Genomic DNA, 14247 nt, shown 5'->3' with positions numbered 1-14247 from the left:
GTGAACAAAGCCGGCCGCATGCGCGAGATTTCCAGGAGCTGGGGGTGACGCCAGCTTTTGGAAATCATGTTATCATGCCCCCAGAGCGACTAGCCAAAGGCCTAATTAACATAGGAAAAGCAGAGATTATAAGTCCTTTTTAAACATTGAGTTATGTGAATGACCTTACACAGGACTGGTTAGGCAGGGAATTTTGGCATACACATGTGAATGCTCCTGGGCATAGGGGACCTGGCAAGTTCCCTTTAATCGTACTTGCTTCTTGCACTGATGACATGGCCATGAGGCGCAGTTCACCGTTCCCCGCCCTCGTTTGCTTGCTCTTACTTAGCTCACTGCTTATTGACCGAGTTGGCTTACCTAAGCTTTCTCTGCAGACAGTGCTTGCTCCAGGCAAGCCAACGCCGTGAAAAACCTAAAGATTGCTAAATATAAACAGGAGATAATCTTGCCCATACAATTTGTTAGTCTGCAGGATTTTCTACATGTTCCTTAAACAGTTTCATAAAAATCCTGCAGCGAGTACAAGGGATATTTTTCTGATGATCTGTTCTGTTTCATTTTTCGCTAATGTTTGGCTGAAGGATTAAGGCCTAATTATCTAGCAAATTAAATTTGTCTGTACCACCATATTCAGTGCACTGGCACTACTACATTCAAAGTGCCCCAAAAGGCCCACACTGATTTGTGCCACAAATAGTTTTTGTCCATAATACATAGGAACATATTGTATACCGTGTGCATTGTTACAATAATAGAGTGAAATAAACATATTGCTCCGTACCTACTGTATCATAACACTATATAGTGATCACGGAATATTTTCATATATAGCAGTGCCAAAAATTCACTTCTCAACATTAAGATTGCAACACCAAGAAGCAAAAGTATTGGAGTTATTTCCAGTATTATTATTAAAGTGGTTATCCGGCTTATTTTCACTTTTTGTTATTTTTACCCTATTGGGCTAGATTGGGGCAGGTAAGTAGATAGTGAGCATTTACCTGCCCTGCTGTCAGCCCCTCTCCCCCGGCTCAGAGCGGTCATGTGACCGCTCCTGCTGCGATTTTGCTGCTTCCGGTTATTTCATGTCAACATGGGCAGGACCATGTTGACATGAAAATCTGTGAACAGCATGACATTCCTCCGCACCCCGTACTCTCCCCGCCCACGGTGTCACCGCCAGCACTGGGCCCCCTGCCCAGGATAGCAGGAGTGCCCGTGCGGTCTGTGTCCCGCTGTATAAGCAGCTTTTAACCCTGCAGTGCTGGCAGCCGCGGGGATGACGAGCGCTACAGTCAGGAGGTTAGATGAGATCATTACCTGCTGTGACGATCCAGCTTCACTGCTGACGTCAGCGCTGTCACTGCCTTCTATGCCCGCCGCGTTCTCACGTCACTAGCGGTGACGTCACAAGCGATAATGCTGATAACGCGGCGGGCATAGAAGGCAGTGGCACCTCTGACGTCAGCAGTGAAGCGAGGATCGTTACAGCAGGTAATGATCTCATCTAACCTCCTCACGGTAGCGCTCGTCATCCCCTGCAGTGACCTGGGCTGCCCTATTGATGTTAGCTCAAGTCCCTGCATTACTCTCCCAGCCAATGGGGAACATTCTGTTCTTCATTGACTGGGACATTGACTATGGTATGGATCGTCGTGGGACCTTATTGGATTACGCCGGACCCAGATTTGTTTTTCTTTTCAATAAATTGGTGAAAGAGGGAATGTTTTGGGCAGTGTTTTTTCAAATAAAACTTTCTTTGTTGTCTATTTTTTTTTAACTACTGACTGGGATGTGATGTCGGGTATCTGATAGATGCCATGACATCACTAACCCCAGGGCCTGATGCCAGGTGACATTACACATCTGGCATCAACCCCATATATTACCCCGTTTACCACCGCACCAGGGTAATGGGATGAGTTGGGGGAAAAGGCGCCAGGATTGGCACATCTAATGGATGCGCCACTTTTGGGGCGGCTGTAGCCTGCTATTTTTAGACTGGGGAGTGTCTAATAACAGTGGACCTCCCTAGTCTGAGAATACCAGACCACAGCTGTCCGCTTTACCTTGGCTGGTGATCCAATTTGGGGGGGACCCCATGTTTTTTGTTTTAAATTATTTATTTAATTTAAAATAACAGCGTGGGGTGCCCTCTGTTTTGGATTACCAGCCAAGGTGAAGCTGCCAGCTGTGGTTTGCAGGCTGCAGCCATCTGCTTTACCGTAGCTGACTACAAAAAATAGGGAGACCCCACGTTGTTTTTTGTTTTAATTATTTATTTATTGGCTAAATACAAGGCTAAGCACCCTTTAGTGCCACATGAAAGTCACTAAAGGGTGCCAGCTTAGAATATGCAGGGGGATAAGACATTATAAATGTCTTTCTCGTCTATCTATCTATCCCTCTATCTATCTATCAATCATCTATCATCTATCTCTCTATCATCTATCTATCTATCCCCCTATCTATCTAAACATCCCTCTATCTATCTATCTAAACATCCCTCTATCTATCTCTCTATCTATCCCTCTGTTCATTCATTCATCCCTCTATCTCTCTGTCTCTATATCTATTCATCTCTATATCTACTCATCTATTTATCTTTCTTGCTGCTTCCGTTTTTTGCGGTCCGCAAAAAAACGGAAGGCACACGGATGACACACGGATGCATCCGTGAAAAAAATGGACCGTTTTTTGCGGACCGCAAAAACTAAATGGTCATGTGAATGTAGCCTACATGTGTTCCCTAGGGGGGTAGGATTCGGTACAGAACGATGGTGAGGGGAAGGGGTCGGTGCAGAACGATGGGGGGGGGTCAGTACAGAGCGCCTCCCAATAGTCCTCTCATTTGACCCATATATTGTAAGGGAACAGGCATCATTTCCTGAACAAGAGGACCCCTGTTTTCCCTGTAAGTGAACTATATGATCTATATAAGAGTGTGCTTTCTTGTGCTTATGCAGTGCAGTCTCCATCAAGTCTATTGATACCATGTCTTCTTCATCATTTTTTCAGGTGTCCTTTCTAAAGAAGTGACTCATATCATATCCCCTGATGATCCCCTTTTACTGCGCTAGGGGGGGTGAAACGCGTCGGGAGAGCTGGGGGGTCCATAAGCTAAGTGGAACTCCAGGCTCCTACCTAACTAATCCAGCATATCTATATTAGAATACTTTACCTAACATAAGAACCCTGGACATCTAACGCATTCTTTATTTGTTTGTCTATGGTTCTGTTTTATGCACCCTATCACTTTTTTGGTGGTGGTTACCCCCGCTAGAGGTCAGCAAGGACAGTGAGGTTCACATATACCTCAAGTAGAGAGAGGGTCAATGGCAGTTAGGACATCTATCCACTAGCAAAAAGGTAGATACAGTACATTGAACCAGTATCAGCCTGACAGTGACCTAGGAGCTACCACACTCTATCCTCCACTATATCAACCATCTACGCCGAGCTCTGGCGTGGGTCTAACCTTGGTTGACACTTGCACTTTATATGTATGTCTCTTTGATATTAACTGTTTTGAAGAAATTAGGACACTACAACTGTTCTGTTTTAATATTTATGAATTTGAATAAAATATTTTTATGAGAGTAGTCATAGTAGTGGTGTTCTAATATTATTACTACCTCAATTCAATACTAACTTTTGTGGTTTTAACCCCTTAAGGACGAAGCCAGTTTTGTACTTAATGCCCAGGCCATTTTTTGCAATTTTGACCAGTGTCACTTTATAAGGTTATAACTCTGGAACGCTTCAATGGATCTCGGTGATTCTGAGATTGTTTTTTCGTGACATATTGGGCTTCATGTTAGAGGTAAATTTAGGATGATATTTTTTTATTTTATTTGTGAAAAAATCTGAAATTTGACAAAAAAATTAAAAATTTTGCAAGTTTCAAACTTTTAATTTTTATGCCCATAAACCGGAGAGTTATGTCACACAAAATAGTTAATAAATAACATTTCCCACTTGTCTACTTTAGATCAGCGCAATTTTTGAAACAAAATTTTTTGGGGTTAGGAAGTTAGAAGGGTTCAAAGTTCATCAGCAATTTCCCATTTTTTCAACAAAATATACAAAACCATTTTTTTAGGGACCACATCACATTTGAAGTGACTTTGAGAGGCCTTGGTGACAGAAAATACCCAAAAGTGACACCATTCTAAAACCTGCACCCCTCAAGGTACTCAAAACCACATTCAAGAAGTTTATTAACCCTTCAGGTGCTTCACAGGAACTAAAGTAATGTGGAATGAAAAAAAATAAAAATTAACATTTTACCTAAAAATGTTACTTTAGCACTAATTTTCTTACTTTTTCAAGAGGTAACACCAAAAATTGGACCTCACACTTTGTTACCCACTTTCTTATGAGCGCGCCAATACCCTACATGTGGTCAGAAACCTTTGTTTGGGTACATGGGAGAGCTCGGAATGAAAGGAGCAATATTTGAATTTTGGAAAGGAAATTTGGCTGAAAAAGATTGCGGGCACCATGTTGCATTTGGAGGACCCCTAAGGTACGTAAACAGCAAAAAACCACCACAAGTGACCCCATATTTGAAACTAGGCCTCTCAAGGAATTTATCTAGATGTTTGGTGAGTACCCTGAACCCCCAGGTGCTTCACAGAAGTTTATAACGTTGAGCCATGAAAATAAAAAAAATAAAATTTTACCACAAAATTGTTACTTCAACCAGGTAGCTTTTTTTTTCACAAGGGTAACAGGAAAAAAATCACCATGAAATGTATTCTGCAATTTCTCCTGAGTTTGGTGATATCTTATATGTGGTGGAAATCAACTGTTTGGGCACACGGCAGGTCTTGGAAGGGAAGGAGTGCAATTTGACTGAACATTTGGCTGGAATAATTAGTGGACGCTATGTCGCATTTGGAAAGCCCCTAAAGTGCCTAAACAGTGCAGGCCCCCCACAAGTGACCCCATTCTGGAATCAAGAAACCTCAAGGCTTTTATCTAGGTGTATATTGAGCATTTTGAATCCACGAATACTTCACAGAATTTGATAAGCTTAGGTTGCCATATTGAAAATTTTCATTTTTTTCACAAAAATGTTTCTTTAGCATCACATTTCTCACTTTTTCAAGAGGCAACAACAAAACGTGGACCCCACAGGTTGTTATCCAATTTCTTGTGCGCGCAGGGATACCCCATATGTGGCCAAAAACCTCTGTTTGGATATATGGGAGGGCTTGGAATGGAAGGAGCAAGATTTGAATTTTGGAAAAGTTGAAATAAATTGCACGCACCATGTCACATTAGCAGGGCCTCTTGGGTACCTATACATTAGAAACCCCCCACAAGTGACTCCATTTTGGAAACTGGACCCCTCAAGGATTTTATTCAGGAGTATAGTAAGCATTTTGAATCCACAGGTACTTCACAAAAATGTTGCTGTAGCAACAAATTTCTCACTTTTAGGCTATGTGGCCATGATCCAGCGACACGGCGTCCAGTACACAGTGTCAGCCTCCTGCAGAGATGTGAGTGTTGTCCACGTGAGAACGCAGCTGCCCATGCCCACGATTTGGGTTCAGGCTGCTGTGGACTTTAGCTCTATTCTACCTGCAGAAAACACTCATCTCCGCAGCATAAATTGACATGCTGAGGCTCGGGAAGCTGCGCCACAGGTTGGTTTATGCTGCGGAGAAAAGAAGCACAACGGGCATGGGATTTCTAAAAATCCTTCCACTGTGCTTCTACTGCACAACGCAGCGTTATGGACGCAGGGAAAACACTCTGCGCCCAAAACGCTGCAAACCCTGATTGTGGGCACATAGCCTAAAATGCTACAGTGGATGAATGGATAGATGTCAAACATATATAACGTCCCACCCCCCTGCATATTCTAAGCTGGCGCCCTTTAGTGCCTTTCATGTGGCACTAAAGGGTGCCTAGCCTTGTATTTAGCCCAAAAAGAAAAAAAAATAATTAAAATAAATGACGTGGGGTCCCCCCTATTTTTGATAGCCAGCTAGGGTAAAGCAGACAGCTGTAGCCTGCAAACCACAGCTGACAGCTTCACCTTGGCTGGTGATCAATTTGGAGGGCTCCCCAAGCTGTTTTTTTTTTTTTTTAATTATTTATAAATAAATAATTAAAAAAAAAAAACGTAGGGTCCCCCCAAATTAGATCACCAGTCAAGGTGAAGCTGACAGCTGTGGTCTGGTATTCTCAGGGTGGGAAGAGCCATGGTTATTGGACTCTTCCCAGCCTAAAAATAGCAGGCTGCAGCCGCCCCAGAAGTGGCGCATCCATCAGATGCGCCAATCCTGGCGCTTCGCCCCAACTCATCCCGCGCCCTGGTGCGGTGGCTAACGGGGTAATAAATGGGGTTGATACCAGATGTGTAATGTCACCTGGCATCAAGCCCAGCAATTAGTTATGTCACAGCGTCTATTTGATACCAGACATAACTAATTGACAGTAATAATAAAAAAAAATTGACAACAAAAAAAAAATTTATTTGAAAAAACACTCCCCAAAAACATTCCCTCTTTGGCCAATTTATTGAAAAAAAAAAAAATCAAGTCCCTGCTGTAATCCATTGGGAAAGTCCCGCGGCGATTCTTGACCTTCTAGAATATGGGGGGCACGTTCAGGGAACGTATCCCCCATTTTCTAGGAGTGCAGACCCTCCATTTGGGGAGAGTGGGTGCAAAGAATTTGCACCCACCCTCCCCGGGTCACAGCTGCAGACTCTGTGCAGCAGCAGCCAGCGTCTGAGTCACAGACACAGGAAGCTGACAGCCGCGCTCTGCAGTGTGACCGGCGTGCACTGTGAAGGAGGAGGGGGCCGCGGGGGATCAGAGCTGGTAGGTACGGGGGACACCGGGGAACACCGGGGTGGGGATAGGGGGTGACTTGGCAGGGCCTGGGGAGCAGGTTTCTGTCGTATGTGTCATAGCACACGCGACAGAAACCAGAGGAAAGGGGGGAAAAGCGGCCGGCGCGCTGCTGTGCGCGCCGGTATGTGCAGCGCCATGTTGGATTCTCGGGAGGAAGGGGGGGTGGGGGGACACTTTAGTGACACCGGGGGACCGGAGAGGACCGGGGGAGGGGATTTATCTCCCATCTGACATGTTTGTTTATGCCAGATGGGAGATAAATGATTTTTTACCGGCGCGGTCATTTACTGTAACCTGATCATCGGTATACGGTGTATACCGGTCATCAGGTGAGCGGGGACCGGAAAAAACGGCCAGAATCATGATCTCCAGGGTCTCAGCTACCCCCGGCAGCTGAGACCCCGGAAATTTTCTGACTCTGGGGGGCGCTAGACCCTTTTTTCCGACCGCCGTTAAAAAGCGGCGGATCGGAAAAAGTACCCTATTTTGCCGCCGTTAAAAGGCGTATCGGCGGTCGTAAAGGGGTTAAAAGAAAATGAGTCAACTCTGCGGGATTTTTCTGGCTATAGCCTGCTTTTTTCATGCAGAATAAAAATACATTGCAAAAGCTTCATGTGAGTGAACTGTCCCTTACAAAGCTGTGAGCTTAGTTTAAGCTGTCAGTTTGGGCTAACAGAGTCCTTTTGAATTTTTTTAATGCATTATATTAATCGGACTGGAGCCGCGCTACTGCGTGTTCACATGAAACAAATCTCGTTGAAGGTGAACATGCTCATCAAGGCTGCAGCTGACATGTGGACATATGCTTTTTCTCTTCTATGAAGCCGCCTTGTTTTCATTGGCCGATGTGATAGAGTATAAGAAAAAAACACCATTGAAAACCTTTGGAGGTTTAGTTCGCTGGCAGTAACCGAGCTTAGCTCCACAGGCTCGAGCTTGACCTGCACCCTAGATCAAGTCACTGATTGGCAGTTTGAGTCTCCGCCCACATAAAGCCAGCCATAAGCAGATCACCACCTGGGGAAGGGTGGGCTGGATTATTCAAACTTTTTTTGTTGTTGTTGCACACTACATGTAATCATGCTGTTGTTACCCTCAGTGTGCGCCTTTCAAACACTGCAGGCAGCTTGCACAGGGCTGAGTACCTCAGCACAGCGGTGCTCACACGAGTTTTGTTTGCACGTACAGCATCCAATCCTCGAAACCGAACATTGATTTTTAAATTTGGTGTCCGGTTCGAAAACTGAACCTCAAGTTCACTCATCTCAGCCCAGTTGGGTAAAGGGAAAAGATGCATTTTGGAACGGAGTTGATTATGGTCCCCACATAGCCCTCCAAATAGTATAATAGTTCTAACATAGCTCTCTACACACTATGATGGGCCCTCTAAATAGTATAATGGCCCGAACATATTTCTACAAATAACGTAATAGCCCCAACATAGACTTAAAAAAAGTAGAATTGCCCCCACAATATACTCATTGATTTAAATTAAAAAAAAAAGTCTCTCCATTCAAACGCACATTCGCGGCAGCTCTGCAAAGCGTGCACAATTTTTGAAGCCGAGATATCAGAGCACAGACACACATGGAGAATGATGGAATAGGGAACTGATGGCTTCCTGTTCCGTCATCTCTTTCAATTGTATCTCCAGGATGCAGATATTGTTGAACGATTTGTGGCAGGGGGAGCAGCATAATTGTCGTGTGGTCTTTGTCTATGAACGATAAGTTACTTTGTGGTGGTAAGAAAATGTGTCAGTGACAACGAGCAGCGGAGGTGAGTGGTGAGGAATATTTTTTTTGTTCATATCTACATCTTACGTTTATTATAAAGAGTCCCAGAGATAAATAAGAGACATTCAATTTGTGGGGAATTTGCTGCATATCGAATTTCCATGTAAAATTCTATCGATCTGGTGAATTTGACTTTACTAGTGTAACATAGTTATGATATAGTAAATCAGAGTTCTGTCTCCATCACTATATATTAAGAATCCATTTTATTTAGGAGAACAAACATACAGGGAGGGCTAATCACTGTGTCCTTCCTCAAAGCAAAGAATGATGGTGGTGGCCAAGCCGACCATGTGATGCTGTACTGATGTATCATGGGAATTATAGTAGAGGATAGAGGAAGAACACTCTGCCAATCCCTTCACTGGCTTCCCATTGCCCAAAGACTCCAGTTCAAAACATTAACCATAACCTACAAAGCCATCCACAACCTGTCTCCTCCTTACATCTGTGACCTAGTCTCCCGGTACCTACCTGCACGGAACCTCAGATCCTCACAAGATCTCCTTCTCTACTCCTCTCTTATCTCCTCTTCCCACAATCGCATACAAGATTTCTCCGATGCCTCCCCATACTCTGGAATGCTCTACCCCAGCATATCAGACTCTCTCCTACCGTGAAAAGCTTCAAGAGGAACCTGAAGACCCACCTCTTCCGACAAGCCTACAACCTACAATAACCCTCAGTCCAGTACACCACTGCGCAACCAGCTCTGTCTTCACCTATTGTACCATCACCCATTCTCTGTAGACTGTGAGCCCTCGCGGGCAGGGTCCTCTCTCCTCCTGTACCAGTCTGTTTTGTACTGTTAATGATTGTTGTACTAGTTTTTATGTATATCCTTGTTCACTTGTAAACCGCCATAGAATTAATGGTACTATAATAATAATAATAATAATAATAATAATAAAAATAAAAGGTTGGAATCAAGGTAGAGTCTAAAAAAAGGAGGGTAAACTAGAGGGAAGTACACCATGTATAAATGAAGTGCAGCCTGTCATCATGGGGCTGTGCAGCTATGTAAAGAAACATGGAGGGCTTCTTAAAGGCTCAAGCTGTTTGTCCCTCGCAAATAGAAAAAAAATAATAAATAATTGAATAAACAAGCAAACAAAATCAAAACAAACAAGCAGAAAACCCTAGATTATAAATGATCCAAGGCTATTTTACGCACAATGGAATAGCCATCAGGAGTTCAATCAAAGCAAGAAGGTTGTTTCATTATTGAAATAACATCCTTTTCCCCCCCTGACGCCACAATCGCTCACGTGTCTGACAAGGCTCACTGAATCAGTGCATACTAAATGTGATATAAAGCTTTTAGGAAGACAATGTTGATCTTACACCAGAGTGATATTGGGCTCTCTTCCAACAACAGGCATCAAGGGAAACACTGCCAGCAGCAAGCATAACAGAACCCAACTCACAGTAGTTATCTGCAAAGGACAGGAAAAAAAAAAGTAAATATCGGTAAGAGCACTGTGGGAGATCATGTATTCAAGTAGAACTGACAGAACAGCAAAATCAATCCTACTGTTTTCTAAGCATGGATCTGCTGGGGAAGGAAGCAAACCGAAAACAAAGCTTTACAAACAATACACAGTGTAGGTTGTGAGAATATCGTCTAGGACACATAACACTTAGAAAACCAAAAATGGTAATGTTGTCGGGATGAAGGTCTAACTGGGGTCTCTTGGTAAATAAATTAGACATTTGATAAACTGTTTTAACATGTATTATACAACTAATTGGAACAGTAAAGGGCAAAATGATTAATATAAATGTTTATTATACCTTTCCTTTAATCCACAGCTTCATCAGCACTGGCCAAAAAGCAAAAACCACCAAACCAACAGTAAGCACCCAACGATAGAAGAAGCTTAGAACCTAATGGGCAGAATAAAAAATATGGTCAAACTCTCTCTTAAGGCTTTATAAAACTGTATGATATTGGAGGATTATATATTACATTTGATAATATTGAAACCTGCAAGAAGTACCGTAATTATATTCATTGCGTAGTAAACTGAATATTTAAATCACGTTAATGAATGAGCCTAAAATGCAATTTCAGACACAGTAAATGAACAGACTAGGCACTGTTCTGGGGAAACCGCCAACTTAGATTTCCAAAATATTGAACAACACAGACATATTTGGCTTCTTTAATACAATTGTATAAGACCCCTTAAAGCTAAGCAGAAGAATGTGGTAATTATCCTGAAACAGCATTATTTTAGCCATATTGTGGCTCCAATGCAATCCCAAAATTGGTTATTTTTAAAGGACAGTTGCAGAAATCAAATATACAGTAAGGTACCGGAGTCTGTATTCTTTCTGACTAATTTTGGGTGTTGAATGGAGGCACAATAATGCTAATTAAAATTCATCCTGACAAGATAATAATGTAATTTTAATATACAATACCTCAAAATCCATCCACTTTCAATTCACTGATCCCTAAAAATGTCCACATAGTTGAATGAACATTTTGCATGGAGAACCACAGTAAATACTGTAGCTTTACTGCCTTTTTGGAAAGACATTTTGTAAATGTATTACCTGTCATTGATACAAGAATGGCCCCAACCCACAGAGTGGAGTGCCCAATTCCCAAAATTAAAAAGGGCATTAAGGGTATGACCGCACTTTGCGTTTTTACCTGCGTTTCTGCAGCATTTTGAGCTGCAGCGTTTTCATACCAAAAGGCATGCCTTTTGCTTTTCCATAATAATCTATGAAAAAGTTTGATTTCTAGACCGCACTTTGCGTTTTAAAACGCTGCGTTTAATTTGCATATTTTGTGGCAAAAACCATGCGTTCAAAGAAGCAGCATGTCAATTGTTTTTGCCATTTTGGGTGCGTTTTGCTAACATTGACATCAATGAGAAATGGCAAAAACCAAGAAACTTCAAATTTCCTGCGTTTTACCTGTTTTTAGGTGCAGAAAACATGCGTTTTGGCCTTCAAAAACGCATGCTTTTCTGACATTAAAATAATGGAATAATATGTCCCTTTACACACACACATAGTCCGACAATTAAATTAAGGAAAATTATGATTTTATTGCTATTTTAGCATTAAATATTATAAAACCGCTATAATTTCATGAAATATAACTTTTCTTTATTAATTCACAAATTATAAATGTATTGTTTTTTTCTCTTTTTTTATTCTGTTTGACTGTGTAAACTTTATTTAGCAGTGTCTTGATGTTCAAAACGCATCTGTCAAAACGCAGGTGAAAAAGCATGTAAAAAGCGCTGAAAACGCATCTAAAACGCGGTAAATACGCATGCATTTTTAGCGCTAAATTTCTGGAAAAGGCAACTGTGGCCAAATCAATTAAGGCAAAAACGTGCGTTCTGAACTGCAAGTAGCACAACGCAAAGTGCGGTCATAGCCTTAAAGGCACAATTGGGAACTCGCGGAGCAGACCTGAGACTTTGGAAATCAGTTGAGTGTCCATCTAATGGGAGAGGGTAGTAGAGATTGACACTTCCACTGAACTAAGTCACTAATGGTTGAAGACCAATATTAACTGTTTCAAATTGCTTCTATTTCTTGTCTTGTATTTCTGTCAAAACCTGCAATGTCTTCTCTAAATGGTTGGCTAAATAAACATATGAAGACATTTAAAGGGAATCTGTCACCATTTTTTGCCCAGTAATCTGAGAGCAGCATAATGTAGAGACGGAGACCCCGATTCCAGCGATGTGTCACTTACTGAGCTGGTTAGTGTAGTTTTGATAAAATCAGTGATTTAACAGCAGTAGATCATCATTAGAGGACTACTTGATGTGCTGCTAAGTAGTCTAGCACTTTCATGAGCTCTCTATAACTGCTAGATCTGCAGCAGAGAAAAAAAAATGATTTTATCAAAATGACAGCAAACAGTTCAGTAAGTGACACATCGCTGGAATCAGGGTCTCTGTCTCTACATTATGCTGCTCTCCGATGGGAAAGCAAAAATCTGGTGACAGATTCCCTTTAAAGACAGAAAGCTACTGGACTCCCTTTTCCACTTGGTGCTTTGTGCACCTTAAGCCTCACCAATCTTCTATGATCTTCCCCCTATTTGTTTCTTTAAATCTTTCCCTTCTTCTATCCCTCTTACATTCTACCACTTCTCTTCTCTTTCTTTTTCTCACTTTTAATTGCATATATTTGGTTAAATTTGTTGATGGGGACACATTCACCCAAATATGTACCGTATATTTTGCATTCTGGCCATGGCTCATAAATACAGCAGAAGAAATCCTAATCCATATTGGATTGGTCTTCCCTATCTTGCTATTTTGTTCTATGTAGATTGTCTATTGCAATGATAATTGTAAATAGTTTTTGCAATATTGCTTTCTAAACCAATTATAAAACTATAAAATATTTAATAAAAATTGGTTTATATTAAAATATATGATTTATCTTTAATTTATGAACAGAATATGACAATAAAATAACTGGAAAGGAAGTCAAGTAGCAGTATGTTACTAAAGCAAGAAGTGATACAGCTAGAGAGACATTTGTATCATATGATCACTTATGTCAAAACTGCCCCACTTGTACGCACAGTAACCAAAAGACCTAAAATTGTTGACACTGTTCCAAATATTTGAAAACAGCAAGTTCAAGAATGACTCAGCCTGATAAGTAGGAGCGTTACAGTTACTTCATCAAAAGAAGGCTCTTCCTGCTTGGTTTTGGGTGGTACTGGGGGCAGGGATTTAAAGGAAATGTCCACTACTTGGACAACTCCTTCTTAAATTTGCAAAACCAACAAATAAAATAGGAATGCCATGCAAACTAGGTCCCTCAATGCTTGCGTAGCATTGTTAGGATAAATAAATACTGCAGCCAATCAGTGGCTGCAAATGGGCAAGGGCACTAACGTGACGTAGCAATGCCATGCGAGTGCTGGGAGACCTGACTTGGCGACAGGTGCTGCTGGAGAGTATAAGCTTTTCTTATTTTATCCAGGGAACTCGGACATTTTAGAAGGGGTTATCCAAGGAGCAAACGGTTTTGTTTAAAGAATACCCATCACCAGTCTGGGGCTGCCATTTTTATTTAAGAAAAAAGTGGGCAACCCAAAGGAGGTGATTTTACTAAATATAACTTATTAACAAAAGTAGTCACAAGGGTCCCTAATGCCCCCTAAAAGGACCTGACTTTCCAGCAAAGTCATGTCCGAACTTTCAAATTGTGGAATCTTGGGATGCAGAGTGGCATCTGAAATCCCTCCATAGCCCCCTTGCTGTGACAGTGCGAGATCTTGCGTTTTGCACTAACCCAGCTCTGCCAAATTCTCTACTAAGCGGTTGCCAAAAGGTGACATTATTGATTATCATTTTGTAATTGCTTAGTAACAGATGCATCAACACTGGGATAGTGCAAAGAGCACAACACTTGCAACAAAACTTGAGATCTCGCTTTTCCACAGTGGAGGTTTTTGGGACCTCATATTCCATGCCGAGATCCAACAACCTGGCTGGTGCTACCGTGTTTTTCCAAAAATAAGACACTGTCTTATATTTTTTTTGCCCCCCAAAAAAGCGCTAGGACTTATTTTTGGA

At 41.8% G+C, this 14247-nt stretch overlaps 1 protein-coding gene across 3 annotated transcripts in view; it reads right to left on the bottom strand.

Annotated features, from left to right (window-relative positions):
- The window catches only part of PIGN (phosphatidylinositol glycan anchor biosynthesis class N), a 478983-nt gene that overhangs the window by 166582 nt on the left and 298154 nt on the right, over positions 1 to 14247 (bottom strand). For 2 of the 3 annotated variants that reach the window (XM_075314844.1, XM_075314845.1), the window contains exons 17-18: positions 10469 to 10561; positions 10019 to 10110 (exon numbers count right to left, since the gene is read on the bottom strand). The exons of the other annotated variant lie outside the window; for it this stretch is intronic. In XM_075314844.1, the coding sequence (XP_075170959.1) occupies positions 10019 to 10110; positions 10469 to 10561 (185 nt within the window). The remainder of the gene's footprint in view (positions 1 to 10018; positions 10111 to 10468; positions 10562 to 14247) is intronic. 3 annotated transcript variants of the gene reach the window in all.

The sequence above is a fragment of the Anomaloglossus baeobatrachus genome, chromosome 6, assembly GCF_048569485.1.
Source record: "Anomaloglossus baeobatrachus isolate aAnoBae1 chromosome 6, aAnoBae1.hap1, whole genome shotgun sequence".
Taxonomy (NCBI): Eukaryota; Metazoa; Chordata; class Amphibia; order Anura; family Aromobatidae; genus Anomaloglossus; species Anomaloglossus baeobatrachus.
Note: the sequence above shows the minus strand (reverse complement) of the source record. Positions and strands in the feature narration are given on the sequence as shown.